This window comes from Cyanistes caeruleus, chromosome 5 (genome assembly GCF_971803275.1).
Source record: "Cyanistes caeruleus chromosome 5, bCyaCae1.hap1.1, whole genome shotgun sequence".
Taxonomy (NCBI): domain Eukaryota; kingdom Metazoa; phylum Chordata; class Aves; order Passeriformes; family Paridae; genus Cyanistes; species Cyanistes caeruleus.
This window is the reverse complement of record NC_141705.1, coordinates 17,537,967-17,556,519: the sequence shown is the minus strand read 5'-3', so window position 1 is coordinate 17,556,519 and position 18,553 is coordinate 17,537,967. Positions and strand designations below refer to the sequence as shown.

Here is an 18,553-nt window from a genome sequence, read left to right as displayed (position 1 = left end):
AGACAAGCTGTGCCAGTGAAAGTGGGCCATGTATTGTAAATTTTGGTGGCAAAGAAAAAGCTTCAATTCAAGCCTCTCTGGGATACTGGCTCATGTATCTGGCATACTCTGCAGGGAAAAATGCCTGGTTGGTCTGTTTGCAGCAGATTTACCAGCCCCCCTTTTCTGAAATCTTGCAACAAAGGCTCCTCCACTCTCTGGTGAAAACCTTAATCTGCAGGATGCAGAGGATAGGCTGCTGTCTACTGAACAGCCAAGCTCTACATGACCAAAATTCGCAGAAAGAGATTGCTTCTGCTGGTACGATCCTAGTACAGATAAGGCTAACCTGAAGAGTATTTTCTAAGAAATCCTATCCTTTGTAACCTTCCATCATTGCAATCTTCAAGCCAGGAGAAAAAAGGAATTGCCAAGGCAAATACTGTCTCAGAAGTATAAAGATATATATATATATATATATATATATCATCTTGGAGATGCAGAAGAGTAGGAAGCAGAATTGAGAATCAGAAGTTCATTCAAATATACTTTTCTTTCTTTCTCCTTGGAACATTATCCTCCCAGTGTACAAGAGATCTCAGCCAGCTTCTTTGATTCTCCCATCATTTCAGCTTCAGTAGCTTTTATTCTTCATAATTCTCTTAATTTCTTCTTTCTTCCATTCCCTCTGTTCTGTAGGCATAACTGCCCTTTCCTGTTTTTTCCTAGTGGGTGACCTTAAGCTCTTCCCCAGTCCACACCAATGGAATTAAAATAAATTAATCAGAAGTTTAACAAATTTTATATCTGACTTCTAGCAATCTGACCAGTTTATTTATGTGCTGTATCCCTTTACACATACACACTGCCTGCTGAGACTGTGAAAACTTCTTTTCAGAGTTTCTGTTTGCCAGAGAACTAAGCATAGCTCCTATCAGTGTGAAGAATCCTCTCTAATTTGCTAAAGAAAAATGTCTGGGAAAAGTATGTCCCTCAGTGCAAACTAGTCAATGTGAAGTTCAGCACATTGGAGTATACTGATAAGCTATCTAAACGCACTTGCCAAGTAAGATAACTTGTCTATTGTAAGCCATCCAAAAATATTCTCATGGCTAGGATCCCTGTAAGTATAAACATTCTGATGAAGCAAAATGATTTAGAGTTACAATTAAAAAAACTGGAGTAAGCAAAAAGATACATAGGAAACATAATAATAATCCTATCCCAGAAGATTGTGCTATCCGAGGGGATCTAGAATATTAATTAGTAAGTTGTTGAAAACCTATAAAAAAATCATCCCATAATTACTCTGAAAAAAGTTGCAATTTCAAAGCTACACTGCAGAATAGCATACTGGATTAATTATGCCAGACTGCAGCAATAACCTTGAATTAAAGCTGCAACCTTCTATTTTTAAGAAACAATTGCGTTTCTGGTTGATGAAACCTGTCGTCCCATCAGGTAACAGACGTGACCAGGAAAGAGAAAAGCAATAATGAGTCAATCCAAGCTGTTTGATACATTTCAAATCTTCCTCCCACAGAGTGTAGCTGCCACAAGCTACATCACCAGTCTGGTTCTTGAAAACTCGATCTCCTCCCTGATGGGTGAATATGTCCCAGACATTAGGGCCCTTTCCATCTGCATTCCAGCCTTCTGCCTGAAAAACAAAACTTGGTCATTACACTTTTGACATCAAAAGACATATGTTGCAAGTAAATAATTTATCACAAAGTAGGTGCAAATCCCTGAAAATCCCATGGGCAAATTGAGCAGTATTCTCTACCCACTCCTTATATTATTTTAAGTAACTAGGAACTTTTGAGCATTAGTATACATTTGCATTAGTTTTCGCATTTATTCACATTTTTACTTGCTGCTAATTATTTGAAAATTCTGTTTAAAAAAGCATTCAGACTTCTAACACTCTTCATACTTCCTTAGCCAAAAAATCAGATGTTTGCCACTCTTGAGATACTACAGGTTTTCACAAAGGGCATTTTCTAATGCAACTTCCATCCATAAATGTAAAAGATCAGTCCATATCAAAGAAAGCCTTTAGGGTATGAGAAATACATCCAGCAAATAGGCACTTATGGCTTTCAGGATACCCTTTGAAAATCTTGACAGTTTGTTAAAAAGAAAGGAATGCCATTATGAGCCATGGCCCTAGGCATATACAAACTGAATTAATAACACAGCTCTACAAAACTTCTGCTTTTTGTTTAGCCAGACATTCACAGAAATTAATTTTGAATGTTCAAAAGCACTGCACCATTTCCCCCAAACTTTCAGAGTTCTAGAATAGTTCTTCACAATTCTAAAATTGAGATACACAGATTACCATTAAAATATTCAAAATTTAGCTGTTGTCTGAGACCTAACAACATATAATATTTGATTTGAATAAATGCACCTCTCTTCATTACAAGTTTCTTTGTCTTTCCTGAGCCATTCTATAGCTGAGGCAAACATTACATTTTTTTTCTGTGGAGAGCTCTGTAAACTTACTTCCCTCTGTAAACCCCTGTAAAGTGTGGTTTAATCATAAAATTGCAATTAACCTCAAAATGGCCAACCTCATTTACCACCACGATTTTTCAGAGTCCTAGTGAACACACTGTTCCAGCGTTATTCTTTAAAAACTAAAATGACATTGTGTGTTAAAATTATGTATGAATTAAATATCAGTTGGGTTATAAGATTAATAACTATATAATAGCTACATATCAATCCTCAATAAAAGTGTTTTAATAATCAATTAGTATCATAGAAATTAGAGATGGAGGAGAACTATTAGGAGGTCATTGAGTCCATCCCCTGCCAATGCAAGATTGCTCCCTTAAGTATATTCGGTACTTAATATACATCTGTCTTATTAAATCTAAGTTTAATGCAAGGTTAAGCATATTGAAGACACTTAATTTAAAGCATTACTAAAATCTGTAATATCACTTCTATAACCTAGCTTTTCAGAGATCATTGTCACATTTCATGGTCTTTACAGAATTTTATTGCAGCACACGAACACCCATACATCTACATTTGGTTGGTCAGTAAATTAAATTTTACATGGGACAACCTTCAAAGTAGGTCAAATTTTAGAACAAGACAGTTTGAGTTTTTCTCAATCTCATATTTTATGACAGATTTGGTGGTCTGTCTGTATGCTCCTCAGAAAAATACAATACTACAAGTTTTCTATATCCTGCTTCAAATTTCAAACATGTCTGCTGAAATAAATAGTCATCTGAGAGAAGTGCAGAAAATAACAAATAGCAGTAATTCTTTGATGCCACCTAGGATTTTAAAGCCTTTAAGAGTAGGCTTCCTGCACGGTATTGATTCGGTACAGCTCTCTTTTCAGTACCATTGGAATGAAGGGACACAAAAGCTGCCATAACAGGCAGTTAACACACCTTTGGTTAAGAATCGGCATCCAGAGCAGAGGCTGAATGATCCCTCTTTTTTGTCTGCCTTCCTCCAGCAAAGGAAGTGAGAGGGAGGAGGAGAAACATTTGATTTTCATCAGTCTAACAGTACTACTGCAGTGGTCATTAGCCACTGTAAAGCCCTGAGTGGGGCTGTAGCAAACAGACCCACTTTCAAGCACTCCTGACACTGTTCAAAGAGACTTCTCTGTACAGCATCGAGCATCTGAGCCACCTGACAGAGTGTAGGAAGGAATCCAGCCGAGGCAACAGAAAGCTCTAGCTACACTAGCACATGCTGCTGAGCCACAATTAGTCTGCAGAGCCCTGCTCTGCTTCAATGAACCAAGCTCGCACCTCTAAGCTTGCTCAGAATCTCCCATGCTACACAGCACTCCATAGTGTAGGCAAAACTGGAGTGAGCCTTGAGGCCAGGAAAGAACAGTGATGAGGAACTGATTTTACATTTAAAATACTAAGGCGTGAATTGGATACCAAATCAGCACATGACATGCCATCGAATTAATAATATAAATTATGAGGATACATGTTCCCCATACTCTGCAATTATTACAACAGAAAGAAATGTAACGCTTTTCCAGCTAGTGAAGCTCCTAAAGCAGGAATATTACTGATCAGAGTATTTAAGTTTTCATGTACTTTTCCAAGTACACTTTTTCTCTAATTCAGCTGTCCTTTAACCTTTGGGAATGAAATTTTCTTGGCCTGGTCTCTGACCAAAAAGTGTAATTTTGTTTGAATTAACACATTTCCATTATTTGGCATATGAAAGAAGTGAAGAAAACCACTTTTACCATTAGAAGAATTTTCTTGCAACTTTTCCCCAAAAAAAACATAAAAAGTAGAAAAAAAAATCAAGCACAGAGTTGAAATTTAGCATTGAAATGGCCCTCAGTAAGAAGAAGTGCTTTTGAATGTTCTGGTGCAAATTGATTTTGATTTGACTGAGTCATGAACCTTTGAAATCTGCACTTTGAGCATGCAGAGTACAATTGGTATGATTTTTTAGCGCTTTGAAATATACAGAGTGGAGAAGGTTGTGCTGTGCATAAATACATAGCTGACAGTAAAAAATAAAGTAGCCTGTCAGCTCGTGCCTCTTCCACTGTGTATCTTGTGATATGCACAGCAACTGAGTTTGGACTCTGCAAGAACTATTGCTTCAATCATGATGCCTCTAAGTCGGAAGCTGCACAGCCTCTGAAGCTTTCAGGAGAAGGAATTCCCTGTTGAGTTTCTTACTTCTGCAGGAAAAGGGTCATTTGAGTAGTGTCTAGACCATATTATAGATTTTTTTTTTATGTTTTCCCCACTCAGAAGCCTTAAGAAAGTTCATTAAAAATACATTAAGAGAACATTAAAGTTGCACATCTAACCACTCAAAAGGCAGGAAATTATAATGCACACACAATTCACATTTTAAAAATTATTTAGAAGAGCTTTGTGCATTGCAGGACTCGAGTTAGAATCTGGTCCAGAATATTGATTCCCTGGGAACTGCGAGCTGTGCAGTCTATTAGGTGAAGTGAACTGAGCTCGTTAAAAGATACTGAGCATGGGCAAGTACTCTCAGTTTCAGCAATAACCAAGAACTAAAGGCTACATCCTCAAAGACAATTTAGAATCTACAACTCCCATTTAGGTACTGAAATCAATGGGAGTTAAGTGCCTGTATGCTTCAGGGTATAATAGGAGAAAATCAGGTCTATATGTATTTTGAAGGTTTATAGAGACACATTTATGAAAGGATAAAGTTTGGAGCGGTTATGGCTGTAGGTGTCCCTGTGTTTATGTGTTTACATTCCCTAATCTACAACATATTTTCATATTGTGCTGGGAAAATCCCTTCATCAGTCCCTCTATTCAGCTGGGAACATGACACATGTCCCTAGGGGACAGCTTCTACAAGTCCATCTATTAACCTCTTGGTTCATTTTTCTTCATAATCTTTGGAGATGAGTTCCTAACTGAAGACTTCATGTGAGTATCAATATCTGATGAGGTAGTTCTCCCATCCAGTTTCAAAATAGCCAATAGCAATCTACTTGAACTAGCTCTACAGAAAGGATATACACAAGAAGTAGATGAAAAAATTACTTATAACTGCTTCCTCCCCCCCAGTAACTAGCTCCATTTTTATTACCTAGCTGTAGTCCTGGGATTTGAAACCTCTTTCACCTTCTTTTTGCTCCTCAAGTCACAAGTCTTTAAACAGAAGTGCTACATGGTTTTGCATCAGAAGTAGTATCTACATAACAAGGCAAAGATCAAACACTCTTCTTCCTGGATCCAGACTTTTTGTTCACTGAAAACTTCTTTAACACTTTGATAGCTAAAAATTGACACCTTCAATTTGATATGCTGCTGTAGCTGCAGCCCAAGCAAATCCAACTGGAAAAGCAATATCCTCCAGCACTGGCTGCAGAGGACAGGTGAATACACAGCATTATGTGTGCTGTGGAGATGTTGGTTTCGTTTGCAGACAACACTTCCTGGCTTGATCACTCTTCCACCTGTTACAAGCAGATTCTATATGGAAGACAAAAATAAACTGTGCAGCTTCACACACTGAAGGGTAAGCCATGCACTTTGCATATCTCAGGATTAAAGCGGAGAGGTTCAGTCAGCTACCAGTGAAAGTGGAAAAGGCAGCAGTGGAAAAGACTAGGGTGGTCACAGTAAAAGGGCTCCTCCTAGTACAAAGAATTAATGCACAAAATAGGTCCCTCTTTCCCTTCACTTGCATCTCAACTCCCATCTCCCATACAGAGAACTTTCTGGACCCTCTGTTCAACATAATTCCTTTAGCCACCAGACATAAAATAATTTCCACCTCTTCCAGTAAACTTCAAAAAACCAGCTCCTCTTCTTTCCTAATATCAAAATTAATTTTTCTTTCTCTTCCAACACCAGGAGAGCTTGCCTGCAGTAGCTGAAAAAGGATATTTTAGCCACTACATGTTTTGCAGTGGAAACCAATGAATAGATGAGCAAGATTTGTATGGGAGTACAGACAGAACAGCTATCTTTCTCCTTCTTTAAAACCCCGTAGATGCTCATTTTTCTAGACCAGCAATGACAACCTTATGGCATGTGTGCCAGGATCAGCATCTGCAAAACAGCCCTCAGGTCTTTTCCTCTACCTTCTGTCAGTGCTGTTACTGCTCTCCTGTCAGCAGACTGAAAAGGGAGCAGCAGCAGGAGAAGAGTCAGCTAACAAGTGGGATAGGTTGAAAGTAGTTTATTGTCCCTCTCCAGAAAACTGCAACACCTGGCACACTAGATGGCACTACTGCAAATTTTTTAAATTTTTTTAATTTTTGTTTTTACTTACTGGTGCTTTTCCCTCACTTATTATAACACTGCGTGTGCACTGCTTTTGCTGAGGTCAGTATCAGCTCATATTGGACTGCTGTAATATATGACCACAATTCTTCTTTGCTCCACTTACCTCTATCTGAGGTAAGAGAATCTCTTGATTTTAAAATCCTTCTGGGTGAGGACCTACTTCTGCAAAGCATTATACATGTAACTGACATTTTCTTTGATAATAAAAGTAAGAAACCTTACTCTACATAGGAAAGCCACTAATACAGTCAGTGCACATACTTTTGCCAAGAATGCACACAATAAAAGAATCAACCTCTTAGAAAAAAATGAATTCCTTTGTAAAGACACAGGGAAGCTGATTTAATTCCAAAACGAATATTGCAGAACCAGACAGTGCAGATGCAATGCAAAATAAATCGGGCTTTCACAGCAGGAATGTATTTCCTCAAGTGTCTTTCAGAGTAAAGGTAAAAGCCCCCTGAATACAAAGGAACAAAGGAGGAAATGAGGCACAACATACTAATTTGTTCCCAAAACACATGCTGACACATGGCCTAGGCAAACATTCATATCCTTCATGTGTATTATACAGATAATCAAAAATCAATAAAATGGACTAGTCAATGTTCTCTTGTTGGTACAGCATCCTCAGGCTTTCATCTGCAAGATAAGGACAGTTAACAGTAAAACTCACTAGGGCCACCTTAAATCATGATTAATGAGTATTAATGGACCAGAGTAATAATGCTCATTTTTTACATCATTAAATGTTACTGGTAGGCACCTTTTAAAATGTAACATTGAATCTTTTTCCTGAGAATAATACAACTCAGTTTCACAGGAGATATAATATAAATGTAACTCAGTAGTAGGGGGAGAGGGGCAGATAGGCAGATAGTAACAATAAAAATCCAATAAAAAGTTTTATAAAAATGCTTAAGTATTAAAACAAGGCTAAAAAGTGTCACTGTTGATTCCCTATCAGGAATCAACAGAGATGGGTTTTGAGAGAGACTGAGTAGGAAGAAAACATTCCATAAGCAGTCTGGGGGAGCGTGAACAAAATCTTCCTCAGAGGTTAAGTCAGATTCACAATAATGAGATCCCAGGTTATGTCAGGTAAGTAGGCAGATTCTGAAAGAACCAGGGCTTCAAAATTCCGAGAAGCTGTGCTAAAAGCAACTAAGATCAAACTTTTCTGGCAACCCGGTTTCTACATTTGTGATCCCACTTCTGGTTGTATTTCTGGATTCATAAACCACTCCTTACTGCAGTGGTGTGACTGGAAATCACATCTTCATTAGACCCTCTCCATGGCTTCTAGGATGTACCCACCTTCTTACTCTGATCATTTTCCCTACATCTAACAAATAATCTGGCCGCAATGTGAATTTTAGTATTTCACTGTCCCACTGTTTTATTGCCCAACACATACAGATATGTTTCTCTTTAGGAGAACTCCAGAGCTCTATGTAGAGGTTCTATCTATTGATATATAGAGGCTCTATCTATTTTCCAGCCTACATTTAAGACTTTTACATCTGCACTGGCACATATGTAACCAAATGAGCTCAAGCCAAGTGTTTGTAAGAAAAAAACAAGCAGTATCCAAATGGACTTGGACAAAGATTTTTTTGTCAAGTCAATAAAAAGCATGAGTAATTGGCCCTGATAATACATGTTAGTAACTAACTTTACAAAATGCAAGATATTTTATTAAGGTGAAAGAAGAATAGATTTTGGTGTTGGACTTTCAGTCATGTGGGGCTAATTATTATCAGAGGAATTGTATCCTGTCAAAAGGAGATGTTCCTGGCTGAATTGATGTTTCCTATTATAAATATCCTATTCCTATTATTAATAGTATTTACTATGGAGTTTAGAAATTAAATTTTGAAAGGGTGGTGAAAATTAAAATCTTGTTCTTGAAATTTTAAACGATGCATGGAGCAGTAGAAAGACATACCTTCTTTGGAAGCAAGACTGTGTCTCTCAAACAGCCAAAGATAGAAGTTCGTATCTTCTGTGAGTTCTCTTTATAATTGTTACTCATAAATTTAGCTTCTCTCTGTGGCAACATAATAGAGCAGCTATTGAGAAACAAATTTACTAAAACACTTTAAAGTCTGCCAGACAAACTTGATTTTTTTAATAGTAATACAAAATTAATGAGTAGGGAGCAGAGGATATACTGTTGTATGCCTGATTTCTGCCATATACTGTTTTCTTTAAGATATTTTAGCACTGGGCTTAAGGTGTTTTAAATTAAGTTATGGAGACACCATACTGTCTTACACCGCTGCTGAACTCATAGAGAACTCATAACTTTGATTCTCTAAATTAAGCCTTAATTAGAAGCCTCTCCTGGATTGTTGATTAGCCTTTCTTCTCCCATCACCAATGTGTCAAAATTCTGTTCCCAAACTTAAATCAAATTGGAAATGAACTATCATGTTGACTGAAATGAAGGGTGATGACAAACAATGAAGGGTAATGATAAACAATAAGTTTGAAGGGAGGCATTTAGTGCAGTACACAAAGATTAGTATTACTTCGGATCTCATTTAATAGCTTCAATAATGAGCTAGAAGAGGGAGTAAATGGTACATTAATGAAATCTGCAGATCTATTAAACTAGGAGGAGCTGAGCACGCTGCTGAAAATGGAGAAATAATTCAAGGGTTCTTGGGAAGATTAGAAACACATGCAGAACACTGCAATGGGATTCCATTTCGAAAACAGATGAATAATATTTTGGTAAAAAATCAACAGATGGTAACAGGTAAAAATCTGGAGAGCTGTAATGCTGGAAGAGATTTAAAATTAAGAACATCAGGAAAAGTAGGCAGGAATCTGTAACTGAGCAATAGATAGAAATTGTGAAATTTGAGAAAAACTATTAAAGAATAAGTAAACAAGTAATGACTCATCTTAAAGCAGCTCTACAACCATCAGTTCTTTTCTGTATATAGCATGGGCATTGGAAAAACAGACTATCAGTCAGATGGTTAGAGATTTTACAGCTATGGTACTTTTTCCTGGAAGAAAACTTAAAAGTAAGCCATTCATGTAACAGTGTTGTCCTTCATAAAGTGAATGTCATAAGAGTGAGCCACTGGCTAAAAAAACATAAAAAAGCCCGAGACTGAAGAAATAAAATATTCTCCTACTGCTTCTGGTAATTGCATCATGCAGCTTGAATTTTTTGATATTCCTGAGGAAACTGCTGATGGATTGCCAGCTGCTATGAGCTTTCCAATACCAGATATATGTGCACAATATCTTGGAGACCTAAAGCTAGTTGTGAGCAAGTTAGCTGCACTTGAGGAGCTCACACAAATTAATCTTGCTTGAAATAACTTACGCAAACTATAGTGGAGGGCCAAACTAGTGTTGCATCACTCCCTGAACCAGAAAAAGTCTCAGCAATTCAGCAAGGCAACAGCATTAGGATGTATAATAAGGTTGTAAAGTGATACTCCATATTGGCCATCAGTCTTCAGAAGTCCTTGATAGTTCTTGGATGTTGCAGGCAATTGTCCTTTATTGCTGAGTGCCTCCATAGTATTTTTAAGTGGGCTTGTCTGCTCAGGAGTTTGTCACTGTCACTGCATTGTGACACAACACTGAGTGCACAGAGCAGGGTGTTGATCCACAGCTTTAAATTTGCACACTTCAGTAGAAAACCTGGCAAAACCTTTCATGTAAAACCATGCTCTGTTTATTTCTATCTTGGCATGTTGGGCTGTTCCATACTTCTGGATCACTCATCTTTCAGGTGAACAAGCTTAAAAACAATAACTCATCAGGCAAAAATATCAGGATAAAACAGGGAAGACATACATATATATATATATAACAACACAAAAAATACCAGAAGTATAGGCAGGCCCTCTGGTCTCTGTTTGCTGAGACAGCACCCTTTCACTGGTGTCTCAGGGAGAGCTCTCTAAATTTTCCAGAAACTGAGAGTTTCAAGATGCATGCAGAACTACCTACTGGCAAACATGTTTAATATAATTTTGCAGGCAAATATCTGCTGCAACTTACCAGTTTGGCTGCAACCAGTTACAGAGACACATCTGAATGATTTCAGCTAAACTTGTTAACATTTTTTAAATAGAAGGCAAAGTGCTACACATGTTTGCAAGCGGCAAAATTTCCCTATTTATGCCTATAGATTTGTAGGCTATTTTGCAACACAGTTAATTCTTCAAAATCATGTGCACAGAATCTTCACTTAGTATACTAAGTGAATATATACACATATTATATACACATATTTAGTTTTGCTTCAAACTCAGTATGTCTCATTTTTTACACTAGGTACACTTCAAAATCCCAGCAACTTATCCTCTGGAACATAATTTAAGTGCCCATAACAAGAAGTCAAATTTGGCTCACTTGAAAATGTAGGTCGAGTATCTGTTTGTTTTGCTTTTTCTGAAACTCCTCCCATCTTAACAGGTAAATCATATTTACCCTTAGAAAATTGTCATATTACTTGGTTTTTATTGCTGTAAGATTATGATGTCTTATTCTCCCATTCTAACATTATTCTCCCATTCTAACATTCCCAACTTACATATTTCCTAGCACAGGAATATTTTTTCTTTCTGACCCCACATGCCATCAAAAAGATGTGTGCTGACATATGGCGGGGGTGGGGGCCTGAGGTGAAAACATTGCTGAGATGTTTGAATGCTTACAGGCACAATATCCATTGAAATCACTAACCAGAGCCAAACAAATTTGAAAGAAAACTGACATTTATGAGAATACATAGCTGAATAAATATTGGGGCTGCAACATGATGGAAAGCCTGAAAAGCTGGTGCAAGTACCAGGCACCAGAAACACTTTTTTTGTAAAATTAATGTGCAGGTTTTCTCACCAAACCATTAATAACCTAAAATTTCTTAACAATTTTCGGTGCCTTTTTTATTTTTTTTCTTTCAAGGTTTGGGTTGTGGTGGGGTATTTAATTTGTTTGGTTTTGGGGTGGTTTTATTTATTTTAACACAGTCATAGAATAAACCAAGAAAGGATTCTGCCCAGACCAATTTTATTTTGGGGATATATTGACAAAACAAAATTATTTCAACATTTCTAACATGTATAAAGTCCTGCTGAGTCCCACTAATTGTTTTCAGAATTAGTTGAAATAGTGCAACTAGTTTATACAGTGCTGAAACTGTATCTTTCATTTTCTTTTACTTCCAGAAATGCTGTTTCTCAAGTCACTGACTATGACTAATGACATTGACTATGACTTTAGCAAATATGCTTGAAAATTCTTCCACCAGTCAGGATTAAAAAATCCCATTATATTAGTGCATTTACATAAAATTCACTTCCCTGTATCAGCAATATAGAACCATCTACTATAAAATGGCAGCACACTATGAGAGACAGTAGTTGATATTACTTTTCAAAAGATTTGTGCTACACTATTATCCTGTAAATATTTTTTTCCTTTTGCAAGAAATACTATCCATGGTACTCCCTTTCATCCAGCAAAATAGCAATGAGCACTATTGCTTGCACCTGGAAAAGGAGATGTACAACAGTACTTTAATTTGACAAAGTAATTCAAATACCTATTTGAAATTCAGTAAACATGGGCTATTTTTCAAACAACTTGAGTTTTATGCATACCTACGCACATATATATATATACACACACACACACATATATAGTCTTCTAAACAGTATTACAGATGTGCAGTGAAATCTCAGGACAATGTTATTCTGGAAATATCACAAAACATGTGACCCTGAAGCTAATCTAATAGAATAAAATGAAAAAAAATAAAAAATCAATTTAGCTGTTTAACATAGCTTTCTATTTCTTGATTTCAACACATGAAATAAAAAAGATTAAAGGATACAGTAGGCATAATGAGGCAGCACTGACCTTTTTACCATCAGAGAGGTTGTTTCTTTAATAAAGAAGTCACACAGATAAATACTGTCTCTCATTCAATTTAAGCTCTTTATATCGTCCCTCGTATTTTAGCTTGGCATAGAGTAAAGTGAACTATGACATAGTGTAGATGAAATCATACACATTTTTCCCCTTCTGACAAAATACTTCAGAATTTTATAATCACACACAAAAAAGTGGAGTTTATGGGTAAGCAAGTCTATTTTTAGATCATGCTTCTTTGATTCTCTCTTAATTGCCCTTCAGACTAAACTGGTGAATACACCTAGTAATGGTCATTGTATGAAAGCTTTTGGCTGCTCAGTGATCAATATCCCATAGGAGGCAACAGTCAGAGCTCTGACGATGTGGACATTTGGCACACATCCACACTGAGCTCTTAGAAATGTTTTTACTTCCCCACATTCCCACAGAGGTCTGTAGAAAAGAATATGTTTATGTAATTAAAAAACTGCATCATGATCTGAGGCATAGATTGAGATAGGGGAACAAAGGCAACCTTTTATTTTCTAGCCTTTGAAAAGCAGATTTTGCAAATTACCACTATTTGGAAGAATACATGTAGCAGCTTATTAAATGTATTTAAAATCTGTCCAATGGTGGTGCTACTACACACATCACTCTCTTCTCAATCTGAGCCAAGGCAAGAAGTTGTAGCAATAGAAAGCTGTTACCTTTTATGTGGACCTTGCCATTGGTTGCAGTTGTTTCCTTGCCAGAGAGTGAGCAACTTTACATTGAGTTCCAAGTTGTCCAGCAGACTGTGCTCTACTGATTACCAATTATTTTATACTCTGTTTCTGGCCTGTTTTCATGATCTTAGCCTCAGTTTTGTTTTGGTTTGGCTTTTGCTTTTTTTTTTAAAAAAAACAGCCTTTTTACATCCTTTGGCAGTAGCAGGAGAATGACAAGGGAACTTTTGTTTGGCCTCCAAATTCTAGCATGGAGCCTGCTCCAGCTCTGTAGGAGCAGTCCAACCCAGTTAATGAAAAGATGATGGGGGCTGAAGCGCTCTCAAAGCAAACAGTATCCTTGGCAGATTACACAAGCAAATAGTAACAAGTTCTCTGCTGAGTTTATGTAATGTGTATTTCTTCTCCAAGGCTTACACTGGGTCCAAATGTATGGAAGCTTAATAGATGGGGCAAGGGAGGTAAGCTGACAAACATGTGTCATTGGTATCCCAATTATGATTCACTCCTCAGCCAGTGCCTAGAGTGCTAAAGCTATCTTGTTTCCTTTCTGCAGAAATCTCATGCTTTAGACACCTCTGATCCACATCACCCATATGATTTTGAGACTGAGCAGAAAAAGGCAGCCAAACTTGTGGCCTGAAACAATGAAGAATAGTTGCAATGGTTATTAGATGTCTTTAATTATTTGCAAGGGCACAGCTCTTGTTTAGCCTCAGGTTAGAATATGCATTTCTCAATAACCAGATGATTGTCTTAAGCAGCATGTATTGGTTATCCAATGCTGAACCCAAAAATTCCTCTTTTTTCCTTTTTCTTGGCATCCTGGGTATCGTTTTGATAAAAAATGTACCATAATTCTGCATTCTGACAAAATATCTTGGTTGTAAATCTCAGTTTTTAATGGTAAGAAAAAAATATTAAAAGTCACAGTAATTTCTTTTTAAACCTCACCTTTCCATGCTTACTGTTTTCCTCCTGTTAAACATCTCCGTTCAGAGTTTCCCAGAGTAAAGTGGAAAAAATGCAAATTCTATCGTACTTCCACAAGTAGAATACCCGAAGGTTTCCATTTTGGACTCTGTATGGACACAGGCTCTACAGACAAAATCAACAAAGGCTTTCCATTAGACATTGACAGTTGGATCAAGTCTTGGCTTTCACCAAAACAAAAAATTTGATGAACAGGAATAAAATAAAAAGAGGAGAAAATAACGTATGAATGTTATTTAAATTTTTTGTCCATCAAAATATTTTTTAACTGTAACTGATACTTTTAAAGCTACTTTTGCAGTCTTCTTTCAACATGGCTGAACTTCCACTATGTCATAGAAAGTTAATAGGTATTGCAAAAGGGATTTGGATTTTTTATTTCACTCTCCTTCTCCTATTAAAGATTAGCCAAGTCCTCATGCTGTATATAAAATTACTAAGGGCTTCCTAAAAGCTGAAGGTCTGGTATTTTTCCTGCAGTTACAGACCACAGCCCTGGATTGATGCCTTGAACAGATCCAAATATGTATCTTTCCTCACTCTTTGTGTCACCTGCTACTGGTTATAGAGCTTGCAATTGTTATCCAGCTGGATTAGTGCCTTAACCATACCTTTGCTATTCAAAGAGAAGGTTTAAAATGAACCTTTGCTCTCCTACAATAGTTCAGTGAGAATGTCAGCGTAACAGAGCAAGCTGGGAACACTTACCTAAGGGAAGATCTGGTGATCATTATAACTTCTGTGTTATCGCTGTACCTGTTTATTATCCTGGAATACTTTATAGCCATTAATTTCTCTAGGTACTGGTTTGTTCTCTAGATAAAAGTAAGGTGATAGTAATTTGAAACTTTTTCAGTTTTTTTCCCATGAATGTGCTGAGTTTTCAAATGAAAGGCATTCACAGATGAAACAATGGAACGAGAACACAATGCATAGGGAATATCACTGCCAAAAGACAAAGAATCCTTAAAAAAAAAAAAAAAAGTGTGGTCATACCAATTGTTTCCTGCCACAATACTGGAAGAATTCAGTGCAAAAGGATTATAATGCTGTTATGCACAGATCTTTGTCCCTGGAAAGACACTACACAAGAGAAAAGAGAAATGATTTCTCAGAAGCAACACAAAAGATCAATATCAGGATTAGGAAAACATTTAGATATTTCATCAGGCACATGTCATTTCCAGAGGACAATACCTATCTGTACGTTCTCACATCTACTGCAGAATTACCTGGCACATTTCTGAAAAGCTAAGGAAACATGCAGATAGATGTTTACAATTTACAATGATAAAAATGGAAAACTAGAAGTTTTCTGTTAGCTTTAATTGTCTTTCATATTGAGGTACAAAGTATACCTCATATTATATATATATATATATATATATATATATATATATATATATACTGAGTATACACTGAATCAAATATATAGTTCTGTTTTGTTCTAGCAAGCATGTCTGTTGGAAAGTGCAACAGAATTTGGAACTTTGTATATTCCTTCAAAAACTGATGTTAATGGAGCTTTGTAACTTAAATATTAAAATGTCAGAAGTAAGACCAAAATCATGTATCTCAGTTCTGCAGTAACCTGCATGTACTGCTGAGTGGATGCTGAAATATATCTTCTCATCCATCACTTTGCAATAGCAAGTTTCCTGTACTAAATTTATTTTGTATCTTAAAAGTTTAAAAGTTGGATGATTGCCTATTAAAGCAAATACTATAGAATCTCAGCTTCTATGGAGAAGGAAAAATTAAAGGCACATGTTCAGTACACAACCAACTAAAATACGAACACTGTAATGACATTAGAGATTACCTTTGTATTATTCAAATTTTTCCTGAGAATCTGTAAGGGAAAGAGGTGATTTTATAAAAAGACATAATTATATCCGCTTTTGAAGAGAACTGTGATCACAATCTACTAAGAGGATGGATAAGTACTTGACTATGGGACTAGAATTTTAACAGAAGTGACAAACCTATCGGAAAACAATAACTTTTTCATTGGACAGCATCAAAAAACTGCTATGATTTTCCACTGTGGCTTATCTCTGTTGCTGCCCACCTATAGCACTTTAAAATGTGTTCTCTTAACAATCATTAAAGCTTGAATAATATGTTTGCATAGTTATTCATCACTAAGATAAATTAAGGAAATTTTTGTTTCAGGTTGGAAAAAGCAAAAAAAAAAATTGTTTGGTTATTTGATAATAATTCAGGGAATTCTATGGAGTAATGCCATTATCACACAGCATCTAATGCTTGTAACCTCCCATGAGTTCACTCATTCTGCTCAGGCAGGCACTTCTGCAGGCACTGTGTCTCTTTATGATTCCTTGACCATGGTGCAATCTCTCCTGGGTGCTTGTCTCCCATGAAATGCCACTGCATCATTTAGTGAGATAAATGCTTACATGTACTTATCCTGAGACAGGAACCACATCAAGAGGGGAGGAAATAATTCAGTTTTCCAAACATTGGAAATTTAATTTGTTTCTTTAAGCTCTGTTTCTTTCAACACAAGGTCCATACCATTTAAAAAGAAAGACAGCTTGGATAATCTGTATAAGTCTATCAAATAGGAACACACTGGTAAAATGCACTGAAAAGAGCATATCTCTACTAAGTGTTCTCTGAGATAAATTTCAAAGTTTTCAGGTATGAGTCTTGCTTAAATCTCTGTAAGAAAAAAATCCATAACCCTTCATGTAAGGAAAAGCAAACTGTTACATGACTTAAGATCACAAAACCGGATGATTTTTTTTCCCCCTCAAACTTAGTAAGTGAACTAGGATAAAATTGACCTTTGGTCAGTGATTATATCTGGGAAATTTCAGCTGTGAAGGTGAAAGTTTGACAAAGTCATAAATAGCTGAAAAGGACAGAAAGGAAACATTTAAAAACCCTATAAATGTCACTCTGCTCTCCATCCGGAATACCATTGCTGGTACTTTTACAATGCAGTACAGACAGCAGACTAAGGTGATCAATGGAACAACAATATGTCTTAAAATCTGTCTTAAAAAAGAGGACAAGTATCATGAAGATTAGAGATGAGATCATGGATCATCCAGAAGACCACCTGCAAAAGACTAAGACAAAGAAGAAAAGAAAGTCGGTTTTAGTCAGCTTCAGTTTCTTGCTGGACTGACCTTTGAACCACTAAGTCATCAGTTTCCAAACTGTTTTACTTGCCAATTACTCAGCAGAACATGACATGATCAATGATCTGAAAGTTTTCAGCTGGTTGTATTGATCAAATATATAAACAAAACACAACTGTCAGCTGCTTTGAGTTTACTGCTGATGAAGTGATGTTTAAAACAATTAATGAATTAATGCTCAAACACAGATGAAAAACACCTTAGCTGATATAAAAGAGGGAAAATGTTTACTACTCAATTAATTTGCTTTTTAATTGATTTTTTTAATTGTTTGACTGGCAAAATAGAAATGTGAGCTATAATTACCAGCTACCTCTAATAGCTTTTTTTTTTTTTTTGATTTCTGTTAATTATTTCTAAAGTGAAGGAAGCAGGATTGCTGGTGTTGCCTAACCCTTTTCAAATTATTGGTGCTAAAAAAGTAAATATCAGAAAATGCAAATTATTACAAAATGTGAAGGTTGATTGCTTTTTGTAAAAAAACAGGCAGATGAGCAAATGCTATGAAATGCTGAGGCAGGGCTGGGGAACACAAAGGAGTTATGGTAAACTAATGAGCTTCCAGGTGTTGGCTGAGCTTGGGTAGCCAGTAATATTTGCATTCTTAGTCTGGAGCAAATCTGAAACAAAAGGTGTTGGATAAATCTTCAGAGAAAGCACCCTCTGTTAGCAGGACCAGCCCCGAACAAGAGTCAAAGTTTGCAAAGGCACACCACTTTATGAAGAACAACTTCCTTCACTTCACTCCTCCTTGACCTACTCTGAAAATAGGAACAATTTCAACTTTTAAAGGCGGTAATTTAATTTCCTTCTGACAGCAACAGAATGATCCAGGACTCAGTACTATCTTGCCTTTTCAGAAGAAGTGTCTATAAAACAGGGGTTGCTTTCAAAAAGAGACTTGGAGTCAAATTCATTATTGGTCTTCTGGAAAATGTAATTTATGTCCTGCTTAGCCAGGTAAGATGGGAGGCAATCTGGCTGTTAGAAA

General features: G+C 36.5%; 2 protein-coding genes and 1 long non-coding RNA gene across 4 annotated transcripts in view; 1 reads left to right on the top strand and 2 right to left on the bottom strand.

The window, feature by feature from the left end:
* The window catches only part of ADGRA3 (adhesion G protein-coupled receptor A3), a 118,877-nt gene that overhangs the window by 30,337 nt on the left and 69,987 nt on the right, over positions 1–18,553 (top strand). The gene's annotated exons all lie outside the window — the stretch shown is intronic.
* Positions 1,229–5,871, bottom strand: LOC111928461 (cytosolic beta-glucosidase-like; the record flags this gene model as incomplete). Its single annotated transcript, XM_023925798.2, has 2 exons — positions 1,229–1,635; positions 5,778–5,871. Coding segments are annotated over 2 exons (417 nt in total), but the record flags the coding sequence as incomplete, so codon positions are not given.
* LOC111928149 (uncharacterized) lies at positions 14,354–17,637 on the bottom strand. Of its 2 annotated transcripts, none has more exons than XR_015287620.1 (4): positions 17,551–17,637; positions 16,215–16,244; positions 15,101–15,207; positions 14,354–14,497 (listed from the first exon to the last, which is right to left on the bottom strand). It is a non-coding gene; the product is annotated as an uncharacterized LOC111928149 (long non-coding RNA). The 2 variants fall into 2 exon arrangements; XR_015287619.1 differs by having other exon boundaries at positions 15,101–15,357; positions 17,551–17,591.